The 23,474-nt window shown below is 37.1% G+C and overlaps 1 protein-coding gene across 3 annotated transcripts in view; it reads left to right on the top strand.

Moving 5' to 3' along the window:
* The window catches only part of FZD3 (frizzled class receptor 3), a 98,039-nt gene that overhangs the window by 2,798 nt on the left and 71,767 nt on the right, over positions 1–23,474 (top strand). For all 3 annotated transcript variants that reach the window (XM_061425043.1, XM_061425042.1, XM_061425044.1), the window contains exon 2: positions 5,730–6,258. In XM_061425043.1, coding sequence (XP_061281027.1) covers positions 6,070–6,258 — 189 coding nt within the window. In that variant the 5' untranslated portion in view covers positions 5,730–6,069. The remainder of the gene's footprint in view (positions 1–5,729; positions 6,259–23,474) is intronic.

The raw sequence follows: 23,474 nt of genomic DNA, 5'->3' as shown, positions 1-23,474 counted from the left end.
GAAAAGGGAAACCAGGCTGGAATTTCAACCTGATTTTTTTTTTTTTTTAAAGTCCAGACTCTGGCCATCTTTTAAATTTCCAGTTTTGTTTTTAGTTTTAAAAGATCTTCTGCTTCTGCTTTCTCTAGTCTTAAAAGTAATGTATAATTTGTAAGATGGACTGGATTTTGATGCCTACTATTCATTTTAATTTTGAACTTTAATGTATTTGTTTTTCCTGTATTTTTTTTTAAGCCCCATCACTCAGCACACTGGAAGATTAGATTATCTTTTGTAATCAGTAGATGACTAGACGGACTTTAAAAATTAGATAAAGTAGCAAAGTGATACCTTGAGAGTAGTAAGAATCTAGGCCCTATGAATTAAATATGGAGCTATATAAACTTTAGCAACCAGAAAACAGTATCCTGAGAATGAATTTATTTTTTAAATAAGATATGGAAAACAAAAGGCCAAAACCCACATGAGTTTTAGGAAAAGGAATCTAGCACTTTGAGCAGTGATATGCTTTCAGTGTGTACTTTGCTCTCTAACAAGATAATAATTTCCTTGAGAGAAGCTTCAGAGGTAGTGATTGCTAATCCTTATAATGCAGTCTTGGAAAACAGTCTTGGAAAACTCTGAAAGAAGACAAAAGAATATCCTCCTGTTCCCACCATAGCCAGTGTGTTTGAGGCAACCTTTAATTTCTGAATTGGAAACGCAAAATGTTAGGTACATTTACAGTGTGTCAAGATAAGTAAATCTAAGCTGAGAAAGATGAAAGGAAGCTTTCTGTACAGAAGGTGTGAATTGGAATAGAACTGCTAACATCTTTTGTTGCAGGGCCCTGCTGACAAGCCCCCAGGACCCACTTTTGTCATTGTCTATTCTGGGATTCGCCTGCTTTCTGTCCTCCTCACAGTTGCCATCTCCTGCTTTTCCCACCTGAGTTCTTTGGGTCTGGCTTTGTAGCCAGCCTCTGAAGACAGTCTTCCAAGATTGCATCCCCTTTATTGCTGTTCTTCAAGACAAATACTCAACTTGTTTTAGGGGCTTTTACTTTTTATCATCAAAAGAGAACTGGTAAATTGGGGAATATCAGATTCCTGATGTTACACATTGATAAAAATTAAAGTATAGGGTTAAATGTATCTAGTCCTTTTTGTTTTCTGCTGAAATAATCATCAGGTCACTTAATCTGAAATTAGTTTCCCGCATATCTTATATTGCTCTGTAAAGAAGTGAATGTCTCTTTTCTCAGGGTTAGGGCATGAAAAACTGTTGCCAGACCCCTCATTTTTTACTGTCATTGGCGCCCAAGACTGTTGCCTCCAGTTAATCCAGCAGTTCCCTTTTTTCAGCTGAGATTCTGCAGATTCCTATAGTAAAATATGTAATATCAAAAAGAATGCAAAAAAAATCTTTTAACCTTTATGTAGTCAGTTGCTGTATTTTTTCAGTATTTCCTGGTTTCCTCAATCTTCTGTGTCCTGTTGTCTGAAATTTACAGCTTCTTCAAGGATGGTTCTCTTGGGAGAAAGGACTGTTGCTATCCATACTCATGTGATCCTGATTAGAAGCATTTATTTCATCATGTTATTGAAGAGCAATTTAGAATATATACCAAAAGTTTTTTTTTTAACTGTGCATAATATTTGATTCAGCTGAGAGGTGATCTGATTTTTTTTTCAGTTATTGAAAATCAATTTTTGACCCATTCTAAGTTTATCATCATTTTTTTGCTTTTCTTGCTACCTGTAGTAGGGCATTTTTGTGTCCCTTGGCTTGTTACTTTTAACAGCCGGTAAATCATTCATTCAACTAGTATTATTGTCAGCACACATTTATAGATTTAGCAGACTTAATTTTCCCATACACAAATAACATACAACAGATTTTAAAATAACATTTCAGCATTTATAATACTTTACTATTTTTATTTTTTTTTTGTTTTTGTTTTTTGACGACGCTGTGCAGCTTGTGGGACCTTAATTCTTTGACCAGGGATCAAACTCTAGCTCCCTGAAGTAGAAGTGGAGTCCTAGTCACTGGATTGCCAGGAAAGTCCCTATTGTATTTTTAAACAATTCAGGTAGTTTTATTCTGTTCCATGTATGTGTATTTTTGACAAAAGTGGGAGACTATATGCTGTTTTGTAAACCATTTAAAATTTTATTTTTCACTTATTGTATTGTTACTGTCTTTTCAAGTCAGTATATATAGATCCTGCTCATCATTTTTAGTGAGTGTGTTATGTGTTGGTTGTACCCTAGTTTAGCCAATTCCTTATCGGTAGACTTTCAGATTGTCTCTGGGTTTTTATTTTATAAACAATATTGTACTAACATTTCAGTTATATATCATGTGTACTTGTGTTTACTTTCTTAATTGTAGAATAGGTTTGCTGAATCAAATTATATACATTTTAAGGGCTTTTGATGTCCATAGCTATTTTTTTGAGGTACCAACTAGTTTGCTTTTCCTCCAGTAGTATTTGAAAATAGAGAATTTCCTGGCAGTCTAGTGGTTAGACACTTCACTGCCCTGGCCCAGGTTCAGTTCTTGTTTGGGGAACTAAGATTCTGCAAGTGGTGTGGAACAGCCAAAAAAAAAAGTATTTCCAAGTGTTGAAATGTTGAATATATTCTTTTTTCTGCACCCTCTCCTATACTGTGTTCTGTTATTGTTACTTTGCTCATCTGATTGGCAAAAATGTTATATATCATGTTTGTATGTTTTTATTAGTAAAGTTGAATATCTTTTCATGTTTGTTGGCCATTTGTATTTCTTTTGTAAATTTATGTCCTTTTTCCATTTTTCTATTAAAGTAGTATTCTTTATCTGCTTTTTAAAAAATTCATTTTATATATTACTTTTGCTAAGCACATAATTATGTGCAAATATCCTATACTGTTTTAAATCATTCTATTTTAGGATAGCATTTCTCAAAATATGACTTATAGATCACTTGTAACAGTACTGAGGTAATCATTAGAATACATGTATATCATTCATTTTCCAGAGGTTCAGATTTCTTAGACCTATGGTTCTAAGATTCTATGAATGTGCTGCATATTAAAATTAGAGAACCTCTGATTTGGAAGAAATATAAATTCCTTAATATTTTTACTGTTTCTATTTTTCTTCTTGTCTCATGGCATTCTACTGTTTTTTCTTATTTATCTTAATCATAAACTACAGTCTTACTGTATTAAGGTTTTATCCTACCTCAGCCTAATATAATAATTTTATAAAAATGTTTTGATATATGGAAATTTGAATGTCAAAGTACATAAAGGAAAGCACTTTTGTAAGTTTGTGAGAAGCGTTGTTTGTAAATGAGGCAAAAGGAATAACTGAGAGAAAAAGAAGTAAAATAGGGTAGACAAAAGTATAAGGGGGTTTCTCATCTGGTTTAAAAAACTCAATGTTACTTTGTTTCTTCCTCAAGTTTTGTATGGTAATCTTCTTTGAACTATAAATTTGGAACCCGTACTGCCTGAAAAATAGTCTAAATGAAATTTTTATTGTTAGATACATATTCAGTAGGGAGCAATGTTCCCTTTAATTTTTTTTTAAGTTGCAAGCAGATGAACATGCTGCATAAGCAGCAAACTACAAAAATGGAACTTATATGGATGTTTTGATACTGTAGCCAAATAAAGCTTTCAGGGCTTATTTGACACATTTAATGATATGCATAATTGTTACCGTGCTGTATGGTAATTAAGCTTAAATATACATGACTGTGTTTAATATCACTTTTCCATAGCCAGACATCACATTTCTGGGCCCAGCTTGAAGGAGGAAAAAATATGGCAGGCCAAGAAGCTTTAACAAATATTTCTGATTTAAAGATTTCAGTGTTATAGATTGCTTGTAACTTTGGTGTTCCTAATTCCTAAGGTTGTAGACTTTCCTTTTCCCTTCTCCTACTCAAGACCATATGATTGGGGAAGAAATTGGGAAGATTCAGCCATCGCTTTACTTTCTCCAAATAGTTTTTTTCTGCCCAGTAATTAAAGCTTGGGATGCAGAGGTCCCTGTCATTGGTAGTGAACAAAGGACAGTTTCTTTCTCTACTTTAGCCAAGCCGGTTCAAGTTCTCAAGGTCTAAGCTGTCATGGGCTCTAATATCTATTTGAGTTGTCCTGTTAACCTGGGTCTCTGAGAATTTCTGAACCTGACTTTCTCATGTTTTCCCAGCCGAGGTTGTGTACTTCAAACAGAAATATTTGACATGTGTGAAACGAAAACAAAGTAAAAGCAGACTTACCTTGATTACAAAACCAAATGGAAGTATGATAGTTTTAGAATATACTTTTTCTTACCAAACCTGCCTTCCACTCTACCTACTCTTCCAGCCCCAAAAGAGATGCATAGTTTTGTCCCTAGAAAAAAAGTGAAAGTGGAAGTGCACCCAACTCTCTGCAACCTCATGGACTGGAGCCTGCCAGGCTCCTCTGTCCCTGGAATTCTCCAGGCAAAGAATACTGGAGTGGGTTGCCATTTCCTCCTCCAGGGAATCTTCCCAACCCAGGGATTGAACCCATGTTTCCAGCATTGCAGGCAGATTCTTTACCGTCTTAGACACCAGGGAAGCCCCCAGGAAAGGCAGTGTCAAATCAGACTTTGAAACTTTGTAGAAACTCTTAACTGGAAATCATTCATATCCTACGCTGTAACTTTCTAGGGTTGACTTTTCTCTGCAGCCTGACTGTGTGTAATGAAGCATTTGTTGGTCAAACGTTTTCTCTATCTATGTGCTAAATTTTTGTACTATCTAAAAGGATGAAGCATTGTTGGGAAAATGTCCTGATACTAGTTTTAGAATCTTCTGTTGGCCAGTTCAGTATTGGTTGATAGAAGTAAGTCTTTGTATCCACTGTCATTCAGTAATAATACTACCTAAAGTTTGATGTTGCTTTACCTTTTATAGAGTACAGTATTTTATAATTCACTCATACATTTTTGATAGGGAGGTGCAATTTTTAGAAAGGAAAATTCTGAGCTCAGAGAAGTTAAGTGATTCACATAGTTGGGAAGAGGCTTCAATCCATATCTTTTGATTTCTTTATATTTTACACCTTTCACAGATACCATCTGCTGAATCATGTAATGATTAAAACATAATAAAATTTAAATAACTTGGTATTAAGTGTGGCAGATATTTAAATAAAATTTAGGACAACAGCTTGCAAGTTTTTCAAAGTGAATTAATTAGGTCCTGTGACAAATGAAAAACTACCATTATAGACGGGAAATTAAACTATATGTTATATAAACAACTGAGGGGGGAAATAGTGCCTTTAAGTGCTATTTATGGATTCTCTGGTATATCTATAGCAAGAATGATAAGGTAGAAAAGCTATAGTATTTTTTTATGAAATACCCATGTATTTTATCTGTAAGGCAGTATTGTATCTCTCATCAAAGTTTGTGATTGTTGTTGTTAGCCACACGCCCGGCATTTGGAATTTTAGTTCTCCACCAGGGAGTGCCCCGGTGCCCCAGCAGTGGATGTGTGCAGCTTTAATCACTGGACCACCAGAAAGTCCCAAAGGCAGTGTTTTACAATTTCTCTTTCTAGTAGTTGATTGTTAGTGTGTAGAAACGCAACTGATTTTTGTATACTGATTTTGTATCCTGCAGCTTTACTGAGCTAATCAAAGTTTTAATATCAAGCCTATAATATTTTAAGAGGAAATCGCTAATTTCTCCCATTTTTTAAAAAAATTATTTTTCAGATATTTCAATCAAAGGAAGAAATAGCTCTTCTCCTAAGATGGAATCTGTTGTTTGGGAATGTGGTTGATCAACTTGACACGTTGGCCAAATGGTACCCGATGTAATAAAATGAAAAGAAGAGGCAAGATGATGTCATTTTCCCATATTGTGAAACCAAAAACAAATGCCTTTTGTGAGACCAAGCTAACAAACCTCTGACGGTGCAAAGAGTATTTCTGTTTGAAGAACTTAACAGTAAGATAGAAGAAGTACTTTCAAGCTGAGACCTGCAGGTGTACAAAGATCTAAAATACATATTGAGTAGGCCTGATCATCTGAATCTCATTCAATCAAGAAAGCATGGCTATGAGTAGGATCGTCTTCTGTCTGTGGCCCTTGACTATGTTTGTGGGCCATATAGGTGGGCACAGTTTGTTTTCTTGTGAGCCTATTACCTTGAGGATGTGCCAAGATTTGCCTTATAACACTACCTTCATGCCCAATCTTCTGAATCATTATGACCAACAGACGGCAGCTTTAGCAATGGAGGTAAGACTTCATCTATTATTTGGCATGTCATAGAAAATTACTCTTGTATTGCCCTTTTAATCAGTCTAATGAATGTCTCTGATAAACAATAGGAAAAACATGTACATTAAAAAGTTACGTATTTAGGTTCAGACTCTGATAGATTAAAGATTTCATGTTTGGGGAATGTTACTTATCTTAGTTTTCAGATATTATTCTTTTATGAAGAAATTTGAAACATTGAAACTGGGGAAGTAATAGCCTTTCAGAAGTTTAAATTGTTCAAGTTATGGTTACATTTTTTCTGTTAATTGAAAATAAGACTTTAAAGAGCAGACTATAATAATAATATTCATAATTCACTTAGTAAATATTGAAGGTAACATGATTTTGAAAATGGGTTCTTTGGTTCAGCCTTTAGGCTGATGGGTTTACAGTATTTACATTGTCTTAAATACTTAAGATGGTATCCTGGTCTTACTGTCTTCACATCAATTTAAGAACAGTAACTCCCAAGCAGTGATAAAGGTTTTGTTGTGTGCATTATCTGTTCCTGACCTTTTAGGACTTCATGAAAATCTGTTGCCTTACTTGAATTTTTCTAATGATAATTCTTTAGGCACTTTTTAATTATTTTACTTTAGAAGCTATGACAAATTAATGGATATAGTTAGTAATAGGTTTAAATAATTTTGTATGTGTTTTAATAATGGTTTTAGAATTGTGGACAAAGATATGTTTACCAGATAGGAATTAGGAGGCAGTTGGAGAAGGAAATGGCAACGCACTCCAGTATTCTTGCCTGGAGAATCCCATGAACGGAGGAGCCTGGTGGGCTGCAGTCCACGGGGTTGCAGAGTTGGACACGACTGAGTGACTTCACTTTACTTTCTAAACTGACAGTAAGATGTAAAAGCTTTGGAGTTGTATAAACTGCAGCAGCAGCTACCACTTTCTATCTGTATTACTTTGGGCAAGTTATTTGAACTTTCTTACCATTGTCACTTTGCTTGTAAAATAGAGTTAACATGTTGGAAGGTACAAAATGAAGCGTTTATAAAGTACTTGGCACAGTACTTTTGGAGTTAGTTCTCTTAAAGTGATAGTTTTTACCATTTTCCCATATTCTAATGTTAATGTAGCTACATAGTACATAGGCTTTACAGTTTTTTTTTTTTTTAATTTTAGTCTTTAATCCTTTGTTACAGTGCTTTCAGCAAATTGAATACTACGTGTTTTGGAATCTTCATTTTATAGTAAAATTCAAAGGTTTAGTACTTCCAAGTAAACTAACATAAATCTATCTGGGAAATTTTGTAGAAAGATTATTATTCATAGATTTTGAAACGTAGAGGGCAACTTGTATAGTCCAAATATTTGGAAATATTGTAGAGGTTGAATAAAATATTTCTGCTCTTCCACTGACTATACAAAGTCTAACTGGTAAGGAGAGATTTGGTATAGACTGTTAAATTGGGTATATGAAAATGGGTATTGGTTTAATATAGGAATTTGGTTCCAGGCATGGTAGTCCCTGTTGGGTATTAAAACTACCCAGTTCTCTCACCAAAAAAATGAAGAAGTAGGACTATCTTTGGTTCTGCTGTCATTTTAAGTCAGTATAACTCCTTTGGAAAGCAAATAGAGTTGTAAGAAATAAGTCATAAAGATTTATGTACTGATTTGGGTTTAACTTTTGCCTCTTTCATGTAGCAGCTTTCAGACTTTGAAATTAAGTCACCTAACATCTCTGTGATCTGGAGAAGGAAATGACAACCCACTCCAGTATTCTTGCCTGGAAAATCCCATGGACGGAGGAGCCCGGTAGGGTACAGTCTATGGGGTCGCAAAAAATCGGACATGACTGAGTGACTTCACTTCAACATCTCTGTGAAAATCATTTATGAAATGGCACTAATAACAAAAACACTTTGAATGGCTATTAGGATTAAATGAGAGATTTAAATAGCTAGTACAATGCATGATGCAGAATAGATGATCCACAAGTGTTAATGCTATTCCAGATTTCATTTCTAAGTGACCGTAGAGAAAGTACTAGAAAGACGATGTATTTGTTTCACATGAACTGGCATCTCTCATTGTGGGCTCCTGGGGCTTTCATAATGGTGGCATGGTGAGCTGCCTCTGTCCTCTCTTCAAACATGCCCATATAGGCTAGACATTTTGTTGGCAGTGAGACTGCATCTTTCTGAATTTCACTCATTCTAGGGAGAGCACCTAGATGAGTAAGAGAAAGCTCTAGTGATATGAAGTAATGTTGGGGATAGTTGGCTTGGTTGTCATATCAGGACAGTGATGTCACTGACAAAGTCTCCTGATAGTCTGAGAGTGTAAAGTTTCTGTAATAGTATAGGATATGGAAATTCAGCAATCAACACAACACACTGCACACTTGCAAATAGAAGTAAGGATTCTTAGATCCTTACAAGGACTTGTCTGCTGATGACACCCTCCTGTCTCTGATCCAGGAACTTTGGATCAGCTTGCCAGCTTTTAGCAGGAGAAAATAATTGGAACAGGTAACCCTAGCACATTTCATCCAAAGATGGGCTCGATAAAGGACAGAAATGGTATGGACCTAACAGAAGCAGAAAATACTGATGGCAAGAATACACAGAAGAACCGTACAAAAAAGATCTTCATGACCCAGATAATCACGATGGTGTGATCACTCACCTAGAGCCAGACATCCTGGAATGTGAAGTCAAGTGGGCCTTAGAAAGCATCACTATGAACAAAGCTAGTGGAGGTGATGGAATCCCAGTGGAGCTATTTCAAATCCTGAAAGATGATGCTGTGAAAGTGCTGCACTCAATATACCAGCAAATTTGGAAAACTCAGCAGTGGCCACAGGCCTGGAAAAGGTCAGTTTTCATTCCAATCCCAAAGAAAGACAATGCCAAAGAATGCTCAAACTACCACACAATTGCACTCATCTCACACGCTAGTAAAGTAATGCTCAAAATTCTCCAAGCCAGGCTTCAGCAATACGTGAACCATGAACTTCCAGATGTTCAAGCTGGTTTTAGGAAAGGCAGAAGAACCAGGGATCAAATTGCCAACATCTGCTGGATCATGGAAAAAGCAAGAGAGTTCCAGAAGAACATCTATTTCTACTTTATTGACTATGCCAAAGCCTTTGACTGTGTGGATCACAATAAACTGTGGAAAATTCTAAAAGAGATGGAAATACCAGACCACCTGACCTGCCTCTTGAGAAACCTATATGCAGATCAGGAAGCAACAGTTAGAACTGGACATGAAACGACAGACTGGTTCCAAATAGGAAAAGGAGTACATCAAGGCTCTATATTGTCACCCTGCTTATTTAACTTATATGCAGAATACATGATGAGAAACGCTGGGCTGGAAGAAGCGCAAGCTGGAATCAAGATTGCCAGGAGAAATATCAATAACCTCAGATATGCAGATGACACCGCCCTTTTGGCAGAAAGTGAAGAGGAACTGAAGACCCTCTTGATGAAAGTGAAAGAGGAGAGTGAGAGAGTTGGCTTAAAGCTCAACATTCAGAAAACAAAGATCATGAAGATCATGGCATCCGGTCCTGTCACTTCATGGGAAATAGATGGGGAAACAGTGGGAACAGTGTCAGACTTTATTTTTTTGGGGTCCAAAATCACTGCAGATGGTGACTGCAGCCATGAAATTAAAAGACACTTACTCCTTGGAAAGAAAGTTATGTCCAACCTAGATAGCATATTCAAAAGCAGAGACATTACTTTGCCAACAAAGGTTCGTCTAGTCAAGGCTATGGTTTTCCAATGGTCATGTATGGATGTGAGAGTTGGACTGTGAAGAAAGCTGAGCGCCGAAGAATTGATGCTTTTGAACTGTGGTGTTGGAGAAGACTCTTGAGAGTCCCTTGGACTGCAAGGAGATCGAACCAGTCCATTCTAAAGGAGATCAGTCCTGGGTGTTCATTGGAAGGACTGATGCTGAGGCTGAAACTCCAGTACTTTGGCCACCTCATGCGAAGAGTTGACTCATTGGAAAAGACCCTGATGCTGGGAGGGATTGGGGGCAGGAGGAGAAGGGGACGACAGAAGATGAGATGGCTGGATGGCATCACCGACCTGATGGACATGAGTTTGGGCGAACCCCAGGAGTTGGTGATGGACAGGGAGGTCTGGCGTGCTGTAGTTCATGGGGTCGCAGAGTCGGACACGACTGAGCAACTGAACTGAACTGAACCTTAGCACATTCTTGAGTGTTCTTTGTGGGACTGGATGAGTTGAAAGACATTTCCTAGGTATAGTATGTTTCAGCATACCCAGGCTTCAAGCCTGCCTTGGGTTCATTCCTGTACTGATGTTTGGTGAAATCAAAATGAGTGCTTTGAATGAAATAATATATGATATTGAGCTAAGGATGCCAGGAGAGAAATTGCAGAATTTGGGGTATTTCTAATTTGCTTATTATTGTTCACAGTCAACAAGTTGGGTGTTCTTTCATTGTGTATAGAGAATTCTTCCTCAATACTTCCATTGAAATTGGAACATGTTCAAATAAATGGGGTGAATGTCCATTTATTAGATCCTCGTTAGTATGTTTATTTCTCTTACTTTACAAAAGGTGCGTTTATACACAAACACACACATTAAATTTTTCTTAAGTTCTTAACTTGATGTCTGTCTTTTCCTCAAATATTGTGGTTTTTGATAGAAAAAAAATTGCTCATTCCTGAGTTTCCCACACCATTTTGAACTGTCTAAATTGCCAAGTAAATTTTTAGGAGCTGTCCAACATGGACAACAAATTGTCAGTAACTATTTTTAGAAACCTACATGTTACCAGGTATTTATGACTTTATTGGTAATGAAAGAGATCTGAGCAGTTTTTTTTTTCTATATTGAATAATTAAGCCCCGTTGAATAGGACGGGTACAGTTTATTGGAAGAAGCACTAAAACAGGAATAGAAGGCTTGTATTCTGTCACTGCCTTGTCTTGTGACTCCCTTGTGTCCGTTTCTTCTAGAAAGTATTTTCCCTGTCCCTTTTACAAAGTTTTTGTTAAGATCAAATGGTACAATTTATGTGTATTTTAAGGAACTTTAAAAAGGTAAAATGCTCTTCAAATACAGAGCATCATTCTTTGCTGCCTGTCAGTCTGTTTAATTTTAGTTAGATTGTGGAATAAGCAGTCTTTAATTTCTTTGGGAGGTTGATTGCTTTTTTTTTTTTTAACTAAACCTGTATAGGATAATCAGAGGAAAAAGCATCTGGAAAGGTTTCTACTTGCCTCCATTTCCTGTTTTCTTTTGTAATTCTCATTAAAGATTTTCTTACAGCATGAGAAACTGGCAGGTGCATAGATCCTAGTGGAAACAGAGATCTTCAAAGCCTGAACGTTTTTGGTATCCTTTATGGCTCATTAAGAACAAAGCATGTTTGAACTAGTTTCCCAGTTATCCAAGCTCAAATTTTAGCCTTTTCTCCCTGCAACTTTTTATTATGGAAGATTTCAATTATGTGGACATACATGGAACACCATATACCCATCATCCAGCTGCAAAAATTATCAGCTTATACTAGTCTTGTTTCATTTATGACTGCACACCCAGCTGGGTTACTTTGAAGCAAATGCCACACACCATAATTTCATCCATAAATATTTCCATATATATCTCTATAAAGTAAGGACTCTTTCAAAATATGTAAACATATCACTTGCTCAGTATTTTCAAATATATGCTCGAATATATTTTCAAATATATGTTCAAATATATGTTTCATATTAATGTTCAAATTACCCTTGTGCTGTTCTTAGTCTCTCAGTCATGTCCAACTCTTTGCGACTCCATGGACTGTAGCCCACCAGGCTCTTCTGTCCATGGGATTCTCTAGGCAGGAACACTGGAGTGGATTGCTATGCCCTCCTCCAGGGGATCTTCCCAACCCAGGGATTGAACCCAGGTCTCCCAAATTGCAGGCAGATTCTTTACCATCTGAGCCACCAGGGAAGCCCAAATTATGCTTAGACTTTCAGTTTTTTAATAGTTGGCTTTTCAAATCAGGGTTCATGCATTACTCAATTGATATGTCTCTTAATTTATAGTTTCTCCTTCTGTTTCCCCTCTTCCTTTTTTCTTGTAATACACTTGCCCTACAGATTTTCTCAAATTTTATTTTGCTGTTTGCATCCCTGTGGTGTTACTGACCATGGTCCTCTGTTTTTGTTTTGAAAGAATACTTCCAAGGCACTGTAACATCTGATTGTTACTGTGTATAATTTTAGCAGCCATCGATCATTCCCTAGGTCAAGAATTTTATGAGGGGTTTGTAAAATGGTGATATTCTGTCATTCTTCATTTCTCAGCTAGAATACTTTATAAACAGAAACTTCCTCATTTTGATTACTGGACTGTTGAGTTATCTTATGTTCAGTTTATATAAAAAGGACAGTAAATATGCAGCTGTTCTCCTTTGTTAGTTTTTAGGATAATAAATTGATTCACAAGAATCTTTCAAAAGTAACTAATGAGATCTTTCTCCTTTTAAATATCACTGTTCTCCTTTCAAGTATCATTATAAACTCATGGATTTTTTCCATACTTTATGTGTTCCAGTCCATTGCAGTTACTATTTTGCTGTGGCTCAGTCTGTTCTGTCTTTGGTAGTGAGTGCCTCTTCAAGATAGCTCCTAAGTGTTTTTGATACTACCCTAGTGGTTTCTGATAGCTTCCTTGCTTTCTAGTATGATCCTACCTCATTTCATAAAATTCTGCCTCAGAACTTGAATTATCACTTTCTTTAGGGAGCGCTGGTTCCTTTTAGTTGCAAAGAATTTTCACTGGTTTTCACAGACTGCTATCTGGGTGCTATGCTTATTGATACTAGGTTAGTAATTTATCAGATCAGATCAGTCACTCAATCGTGTCCGACTGTTTTAGGTCTCTTCAAAGATGGAGCTAGGAAATACTTTTTTAAAAAAAGAAAGTTCAGCATGAGTTTATACTGATAACTTGTAGTTAAACAATATTAGAGAGTTTTTATTTAATATTTTCAAATTTTTGTTTCTTCTCATACTGAAACCTTATGATATACAGACATTACATAATTCCTGAATAATATCAGTATTACTACTAGCAGTATCATTACTGAAAGCACTGTAAGATTTTTTTGTATTTCTTTTTTTTTTTTTCTTTGTATTTCTTATGTCCTTAGGATGTATTTCCGGAGAAGGCAATGGCACCCCACTCCAGTACTCTTGCCTGGAAAATCCCATGGACGGAGGAGCCTGGTGGGCTGCAGTCCATGGGGTCTCGAAGAGTCGGGCACGACTGAGCGACTTCCCTTTCACTTTTCACTTTCATGCATTGGAGAAGGAAATGGCAACCCACTCCAGTGTTCTTGCCTGGAGAATCCCAGGGGCGGGGGAGCCTGGTGGGCTTCCGTCTAGGGGGTCACACAGAGTCGTACACGACTGAAGCGACTTAGCAGTAGGATGTATTTCACCAAGGATGTCCAGTCAGATTACTGTGTTTTAGAGTTAAGTACTCCTCTATTTGGTTTAACTCAATACACAGTTTAGGTTTGTCTTTCATTTTGATTTTGAGGACCGACTTAAATTTTTTTTTTGTTTAAATTTATTTTATAATCATGTTTAGAAACTTGATATATATATGACAAGGTACATTCAGAGGAGTCTAGTTTCTGGACTGTGTTTGTGCTTAGTCACTCATTCATGTCTGACTCTTTGAGACCCAGTGGACTGTAGCCTGTTAGACTCCTCTTTCCACAGGGATTCTCCAGGCAAGAGTACTGGAGTGGGTAGTCATGCCCTCTTTCAGGGAATCTTTGCAACCCAGGGATCGAACTCAGATCTCCCAAATTTCAGGCAAATTATTTAACCATCTGAGCCACCAGGGAAGCCCATGAATACTGGAGTGGGTAGCCTATCCCTTCTCCAGGGGATCGTCCCGACCCAGGAATTGAACTGGAGTCTTCTGCATTGCAGGTGGATTCTTTACCAGCTGCATCCTAACCTTATTCTTTTCTTCCCTTTAGGGTAGTTGTTCTTTTAAAGCTTTTTGTTTATCTTTCCACTAAAAATTATAGTAATTATAGAAACTGTCTATATAATATCTGTCTATAGCTATATATTCTTTCACGCTCTTTTGATATAGTGTCATACTGTTTGTTTTCTCTACCTTGTCTTTTTACTTAATATATCCTGGCTATTTCATAGTATCACTTATAGATAAATATTCCTCAGAATTTTTTTTTAATTGTGGCAAAATATACACGACTTCACTTTCACTTTTCACTTTCATGCATTGGAGAAGGAAATGGCAACCCACTCCAGTGTTCTTGCCTGGAGAATCCCAGGGACGGGGGAGCCTGGTGGGCTTCCATCTATGGGGTCGCACAGAGTCAGACACGACTAAAGTGACTTAGCATAGCATACATGTTGCACTAGTGGTAAAGAAACCACCTGCTAATGCAAGAGATGTGGGTTCGATCCTAGGGTCAGGGAGATCCCCTGGAGGAGCACATGGCTTCCCAATCAAGTATTCTTGCCTGAAGAATCCAATGGACAGAGGAGTGTGACAGGCTATAATCAATAGTGTTGCAAAGAGTTGGACATGACTGAAGTGACTTAGCATGCATGTACGCAAAATATATATAACATAAAATTTACCATTTGAACCTTTTCTTGTTTGTTTTTTTTGCATACCATGCAGCTTGTGGGATCTTAGTTCCTCAACCTGGGATTGAACCCAGTCCCCGGCAGTGAAAGTTCGGAGTCCTAACCACGAGCCCACCAAGGAATTCCCCCATTCCAGTCATTTTTAAGTGTGCAGTTTAGTGGCATTAAGTACAGTCACCTTGGTATGTCATTACCACTATCCTTTACTTTTTCAGCTTCTGAAACTGAAATACTATACCTATTAAACAATAATTCCCTGTTCTCCCCTCCCTTCAACCTTTGGCAACCACCATTCTACTTTTTTTCTTTCTCTCTGGATTTGACTACTCCAGTACCTCTTTTAAGTGAAATCATAAAATATTTGTCCTTAAAAAAAAAAAAATTTGTCCTTTTGTGATTGGCTTATTTCACTTAGCACAATGTCTTCAAGATTCATCCATGTTGTAACAAATGTCAGAATTTCCTTCCTTTTTAAGACTGAATAGTATTTCAATGTATGTTTATGCCCAGTATTTAGTTTAATTATTCATTCATCAGACACTTGAGTTCCTTCCACTTTTTGGCTATTAAGAATATAGCTGCTGTGAATACAGATGTATAAATATTTGTTCCAGTCTTTGCTTTAAATTTTTTGGGGGTATTCCCAGAAGTGAAATTTTAGGATAATGTGATAATTCTGTTTAATTTTTTGAGGATCTGCTGAACTGTTTCGTATAGCAGCTGCTCCATTTTACATTTTTGCTAGCGATGCACAAGGGTTCCAGTATCTCTGTATCCTCACCAACACTAGTTATTTTCTGGGTTTTTGTTTTGGAATAATAGCCATTGTATTGGGTACGAACTTGTCCTCATTTTTTAGTTCAGGTCCTACTGAAGGACATTTGCTTTCGAAAGCAGAACTTGCTATTGAGGTCCTTATTCATCTTTGTAGGGCCAGCAGCTAACATAGTACCTAACACATCAGATCAGATCAGATCAGTCACTCAGTCGTGTCCGACTCTTTGTGACCCCATGAATTGCAGCACGCCAGGCCTCCCTGTCCATCACCAACTCCCAGAGTTCATTCAGACTCATGTCCATCGAGTCAGTGATGCCATCCAGCCATCTCATCCTCTGCCGTCCCCTTCTCCTCTTGCCCCCAATCCCTCCCAGCATCAGAGTCTTTTCCAGTGAGTCAGCTCTTTGCATGAGGTGGCCAAAGTACTGGAGTTTCAGCTTTAGCATCATTCCTTCCAAAGAAATCCCAGGGCTGATCTCCTTTAGAATGGACTGGTTGGATCTCCTTGCAGTCCAAGGGACTCTCAAGAGTCTTCTCCAACACCACAGTTCAAAAGCATCAATTCTTCGGCGCTCAGCCTTCTTCACAGTCCAACTCTCACATCCATACATGACCACAGGAAAAACCATAGCCTTGACTAGACGAACCTTTGTTGGCAAAGTAATGTCTCTGCTTTTGAATATGCTATCTAGGTTGGTCATAACTTTCCTTCCAAGGAGTAAGCGTCTTTTAATTTCATGGCTAATGTTTGAGTGAGTTAATGAACTTTATAAACTGTGAATTCCGGAAGAGGTGATAGTCGTCATGGTTGTAGTTATAGAGCTGTACCTAAGCACATGATCTCCTGGAATTATAAATAGTTGTGGGTTTGTTGGGGTTAGTAATGGTAGTCCTGACAGGAGTACCAAAGATACCTGAACACTAGTGTTTTACTTTGCTCTTTTTTTTGGGAGGGGGGAAGGTCAAAGTGACTTGAAGCTTTCAGCATTATGTGTTTACACTTGTAAGTGGTATAATAAAGTAAAGGAATAAAAGAAACCAGCTTTCTTGTCTCTAGACCTCTCATTCTCTTTCTGCCTAAATAATCTCATTTCCATCTTTGCCTGTCAAATTCTAATGGTTGTACTTGATGTATCCCTCCAGGCTTCTCTGTCCATGGGATTTCCCAGGCAAGAATTCTGGAGTGGATTTGCCATTTCTTCCTCCAGGGAACCTCCCTAACCCAGGGATTGAATCAGTGCCTCCTGCTTGGCAGGCAGATTCTTTACTACTGAGCCACCAGGGAAGCCAAACTTGATACATTAATTAATAGGACAAAAATAGGAATAGGTAATAAAATAATATATGTGGTATCATCCTGTTTTTGTTGAAGAAAAGAAGTGTATTCATGTTCCTGTAGAGTAAGTGATCTGGAAGGATTTTTGTCAAGACCAACAGTGATTGCACAATTTATTTGTGTTTTATATGTTTTTCATTTAATGTTTGTGTTTTCTGGTTTTTCTGTGAGAAACGTTGTTTTTAAAAAGTAAAATTAGTACAGAAACTTCATTTTTTAAAATCCCAGCTGTCCTTTTTTGTCTAGCTCCCAGTTGCAGTGTCTAAGACTTAGTATTTATTAAATATGTTTTTATTTGAATGATTGAAACTTAAGGAAGAACTTGGTAAATGCCATAAATAGGCATATAGTGCTGAGAGGATTCAAAAGAGAAAAGGATCATGTGTGGAAAGGATCAGTTGCAGATGATGTTTGAATTGACCTTGAAAGGAAGGGTTTTGTTTTGTTTTGTTTTTAAGAGGATACTATAATTTAATACCCCTTTGTGCCAGTGATTAACATTTTGTGGATAGGCATTTGAGGAAATGAAATTTCTTTGATTGTATTTATTCTTTAAATTCATGGCTTATATTTTTAGGATACATGCATTATTCAGCAGACTGACTTATTATCTTCTATTTAGGTTGGTATTAATAAGGTGGTTTTCCCTAAGCAAACAACAGCCTGGTGAAGTGGATTGAAGAGCCTATTCGTGTGATAGGGAAACCAGCCAGGAATTAGGAAACTTCTAAGTTGAAAAATGTGAAAAATACACAAGTAGTGGAGAATTGATTGCATTTAGTTATTTCTGACTTTAGGAAAAAATAAGCTTTTAAAATTTTAATTGATTTTCTTGCATGATAGATCACTTTAAAAGAATGCCTTAAAATGCTTATTTTAAATTAAAGTATTAAGTGTGATGACTTTGGTTTGTAAAGTTTTATCTTTTGAGACAGACTGTAATTCACAACCATTCATGATACTTGAAATGTTAAAAGTTTACTTCCTGAAGAAAAGTCAAATTTTATGGGTTGCTCCAGGAGCTCCCCTTTGACTTAAGATAAATATACTCCTGTGATAAAGTCATATTTCTGCAAACTAGCTCACTGAACTAATATTGGAAAGTATTTAATATGCTGTCATAAAACATTAACAAAATAAATTTGTAAAAGAAAAGCAAATCTATGGGACTAAAGGTATTTTACAAACGTAAAAATTTTTATATATATATAAAATAATTCTTAAAGTTTTAGACCTTTTCTCTTTAGAATTTTATTCTTACAAAAAAGTTTTTAAAGGTCTTATTTTACATCACTTAAAATTACTCTAAAAAGTTTTTAAAAAATAATTTCTTACTCTTAATTTGGATCTAAAGTAGAATAAATACCATTTTTGAATTTTCAAGGCCACTCCACATTTGGTTTCACATTTAGTGAATTTAGTCATAATATTCCCAAACCCAGTAGGATACAGTTTCTATGGTTATCAGACCCTTTGTAGAGTGACAAAGATTGGAATTCTGATTCTCATGAGTCAAATTTTGGCCTTTGACTCTGTCCCCCTTTCACACTCCTTGCTAAGCTTTGGCTGTTGCTATGCTTGAAGGCCTGTCAGCTAGCAGGTTCCTATGGTAACAGGAATGGAAATTTCAAAGAAGAAAGAGAATAGGAGCACAAAGGCTTGGTTGATTTGAATTTGAACAAAGAATAGAAGGTTCCCTGTCTTGCACCTTTGTTAAAGAAACCAGAAATTTAATTTTAGAAAGTTATTTTTCAGTTTGTAAACTTCATATACCCTGGTCTTAATTTAGTGAATAAAAGTACTACTGCTTAGGGGAGTGCTCAGTAGGAATCTTTTAAAAATTCAATCAGCCGAAGATTCTTTTTTCTGCCTTTATAGAGTTTTGATAGTCTGTGTTCCTCATATATATTCTCAACTTGGCAGTATGCTGGCTAACTCTTTTAATTTTTACTTTGCTGAAGTTAAAAATTGTTAGAGTTATAATCAGGGCAGCTTGATTATTTGAAAAATATTAATGTTTTTTGTTTTTACATAGCTCTATTGAGGTGTGATTTGTATAGTTAACTGTACCCATTTAACAGTGTTCAGCTTGAGTTTTGACAGAAGTATATACCTGTGAAACTATCATCACTATCAAGATGTCGTACATTTCCATCACCTCAAAAGCTTCCTAGGGATCTTCCCTGTGGCTCAGACAGTAAAGAATCTGCCTGCAATGCAGGAGACCAGGTTCGATCCCTGGATTGGGAAGATCCTCTGGAGAAGGGAATGGCAATCCACCAGTATTCTTGCCTAGAGAATCCCGTGGACAGAGGAGCCTGGCAGGCCACAGTCCGTGGGTCGCAAAGAGTCCGACACGGCTGAGTGACTGACACTGCTCTACTACAAAAGCTTCCTTGTGCCCTTTGTAGTCCACCCCTCCGAGTTGACTCCCTGCTGAAGCAACCATTGATCTGCTTTCTGTCCCTGTGGATTAGTGTTCATTTTCTAGAGTTTTATATGAATGTACGTATAGTATCTACTTTTTTATGTCTGGTTTCTTTTACCCAGAATCATGATTAAGAGATTGATGCATGTTTTATTTTGTGTTTTAAAAACACCATTCCAGTTGACAGTTGACTTTTTCACTTGGTAGTTGAGCACAGGGAATTGAGCAGGGTTCCTCGTGCCCATCCTAATCTCTTTTTAAGCTGTCATTTACTAGGTGCTGTATCCTATTTTATATATTCTTATTTGTATATGTTGTTGTTGTTCGGTTGGTAAGTTGTGTCCGACTCTTTGCAACCCCATGGACTGCAGCACGCCAGGCTTCCCTGTCCTTCACCATCTCCCAGAATTTGCTCAGACTCATCTCCATTGAGTCTGTGATGCCGTCCACCCATCTCATCCTCTGTTACTTCCTTCTCCTCCTACCCTCAGTCTTTCCCAGCATCAGGGTCTTTTCCAGTGAGTCGGCTGTTCACATCAGGTGGCCAGAGTATTGGAGCTTCGGCTTCAGCATCAGTATTTGCAGTGAATATTCAGGGTTGATTCCCTTTAGGATTGATTGGACTGCTTTGATCTCCTTAATACACCTATATGTATTAACACCATTTTATAGAGGAAAAACTGAAATTTAGAGAGGTTACAGAGAACAAACTGGTTAATAAGCTCAGGGACTCTGGATAAAAATGCCAGGGTTTAACTCTTGGGACTATCTTTGTAGCTATGTGATCTTTGGCGAGCTACTTAACTTTTTGTGTCTTATTTTCTTCACATTTATTATAAAATGGTGTGACTAACTATAGTACCTACCTTATGGGATTGTTGAGAAGATTAAGTTAGGTGTGTGAAGCACTTACAGCACTGCCCAGCCTGTAGTGAGTGTCCATCAATGCTAGCTGAGACACAGCACAAGATACTTATAGCTAGTAAGTGACAGAAGCATACACTTAAAGCTTTATACTCAGTGCAATAGCACAAAATAGTGACTCAGGTCAATTTTATAATTCATGATGGGGCTCACAAATGGAGGTTTTACTAGCATGGTATCAGATTGATATTGTATAGTTGAGGACTAAGCAAGTGTGAGACTTACTTCAGGCATACATATGCTTGTATGTATGTCTATACATACATTGGCATGTGAATATAATGCATTTTTAAGCTTTGAGTTTTTTTTTTTTTTTTTTTTGGTTGCACTGGGTTTTCGTTGTGGTGCACAGGCTTTGTCTAGTTGCGGTTTAAGAGCTTCTCCATTGCAGTGGCTTCTCTTGTTTCAGAGCAAAGGCTCTGAAGTGCATGGGCTTCAGTAGTCATGGAACGTGGGCTTAATAGTTGCAACTTGCAGGCTCCAGAGCCCAGGCTCATTAGTTGTGGCCCACTGGCTCTGTTGCCCTGTGGCATGTGGGATCTTCCCAGACCAGGGATTGCACTGGTGTCCCTTGCATTGCAAGGTTGATTCTTAACCACTGGACCACCAGGGAAGCCCTAAACTTTAAAGTAATTATAGACTCACAGGAAGTTAAAGTAGTGTAGAGATTCTGTATACTGTAGCTAGTTTTACCTGGGGTCTTGCTATCTTATGTAGCTATTAGTGTCAAAACTGGGACATTGGACTTCCCTAGTGGTCAAGTGGTTAAGAATCCTCCTGCCAGTGCAGGGGACACCAGTTTGATCCCTGATCCAGGAAGATCGCACATGCCTTGGGACAGCTAAGCCCATGTACCACAACTACTGAAGCCTCTATGCCCTAGAGCCTGTTCTGCAACAAGAGAAGCCACTGCAATGAGAAGCCTGCACACCGCAACTAGAGAGTAGCCCCCACTCACTGCAGCTAGAGAAAGCCTGCACTCAGCAACGAAAACCCAGCACAGCCAAATAAATAAATAAAATTTTTTAAAAGTCACAGGTGATCTAAAAAAAAAAAGGAAAGTTATCATTGGTATAATCTATAGCCCTTTATCATATTTCACCAGTTTTTACATGTACTCATTTTTTTGTCTGTATATGCACATGTACATGTATGTTTATTGTCTTTGCATTTTTATCACATGTATAAGTTCATGTAGCCATCACTTTGGTTAAGATACTGTGGAAATTCCCTGGCAGTTCAGTGGTTAGGATTCTGTGCTTCCACTGCAGGGGGCACGAGTTCAGATCCCTGGTTGGGGAACTGAGACCCCACAAGACCCACAGCGTGGCAAAAAGAAAACAAAACACCAAAACGATACAAAACTGTTTTTATCACCACATCCTCCTTGTGCTTCCTTTCTCCCTGCCACCCTTCCTATTTCCAGGCAACCACTAATTTCTCTGTCCCTATAATTTTGTCATTTCAAGAATGTTATATAAATAGATTCATACAGTGTATAATCTTTTGAGATTGACTTTTTTTGTTTAGCATAATACCCTTGATATCCACCCAAGTTGCTGCATGTACCAGTAGTGACTGTTTTTAATTGCTGAGTAGTATTCCGTTACAGAGATGTTCTGCAGTTTGTTTAATCATCCACTGAAGAATACTGAGTTGTTTCCAGCTTTTTGCTATTGCAAATAAAGCTGCTCTGAACATTCATGTACAGGTTTCTGTGCAGACATAAATTTTCCTTTCATGTAAATAAATGCCCAGGAGTGTGATTGCTGGGTTATAGGATAAGCATGTATTTGAATTTTTAAGAAACTACTCAACTATTTTCCATAGAAGTTCTATCATTTTACATTCTACCAGCAGTGTATGAGAGACATATGTTCTCAGCATTCTTACCACCATTTGGTATTTTCACTGTTTTTCATTCAGCTTTTCTCATATGATGTGATATCTTACATGATTTTAATTTGCCTTTCCCTTATGGCTAATAATATTGAACATCTTTTCATGTGCCATTCATATATATTCTTTGATAAAATGTCTGTTCATGTCTATTGTTCATTTTCAATTGAATTGTTTTTTACTTTTGAGCTTTGAGAGTTCTTTATATAGTCCAGATACAAATCTTCTGTTTGAAATGTAGTTTGTAAATAGTTTAGTCTATAGCTTGCTTTTTCATCCTTTTAAAGTCTAGGAGAATAGCAGTCTTAAATTTTAACAAAATCCAGTTTACCAAGTTTTCTTCCTTTTAGGGACTGTGTTTTTGGTGTCATTTATAAGAACTCTGCATTGGGTCTGCAAAGTCTCTGAAGTTCTGTAGCTTTATGTCTAATTTGTATAAAGTAAGTTTCATTTTTTTGCCTGTGAATATCCACTAGCTTCAGCACCATTTGTTGGAAGGCTGTCTATCCTTGCACCATTTGAACTGCTTTTGCTTCTTCCTCAAAAATCAGTTATCTGTCCTTGTGTAGATTTATATTTGGGTTCTCTCTTCTGTCCTGTTGATCTTTGTGTCTATTTCACCACCAATACCACAGTGTCTTGATTTTTGCTAGCTATACAGTAAATGTTAAAATTGGATAGTATGATTTTCCCCCCTTTTTTTCCCAAAATTATTTCATTTATTCTACTTCTTTTTTTTTTTTTCATATAAAATCTAGAATAAGCTTATCTTTAACTACTAAAATTGTTACTGGATTTTGACAGAAATGTTATTAAATCTAGAGATCAGATGTTGAATCTCCAATCCATAAACAGTGTTGTTATGGATTGACTTGAGTCCCCCTGAAAAGGGAAAGTGTTAGCCGCTCAGTTGCTCTCTGTGATCACTTCATGGCAAAAAGATGGGGAAACAGTGACAGACTTTATTTTGGGGGGCTCCAAAATCACTGCAGATGGTGACTGTGGCCATGAAATTAAAAGACGCTTACTCCTTGGAAGAAAAGTATGACCAATCTAGACAGCATATTAAAAAGCAGAGACATTACTTTGCCAACAAAGGTCCGTCTAGTCAAAGCTATGGTTTTTACAGTAGTCATGTATAGATGTGAGAGTTGGACTATGAAGAAAGCTGAGTGCCAAA

The sequence above is a fragment of the Bos javanicus genome, chromosome 8 (assembly GCF_032452875.1).
Source record: "Bos javanicus breed banteng chromosome 8, ARS-OSU_banteng_1.0, whole genome shotgun sequence".
Lineage (NCBI taxonomy): Eukaryota > Metazoa > Chordata > Mammalia > Artiodactyla > Bovidae > Bos > Bos javanicus.
The sequence above is the reverse complement of the archived record's forward strand: the minus strand, read 5'-3'. Positions and strand labels throughout refer to the sequence as shown.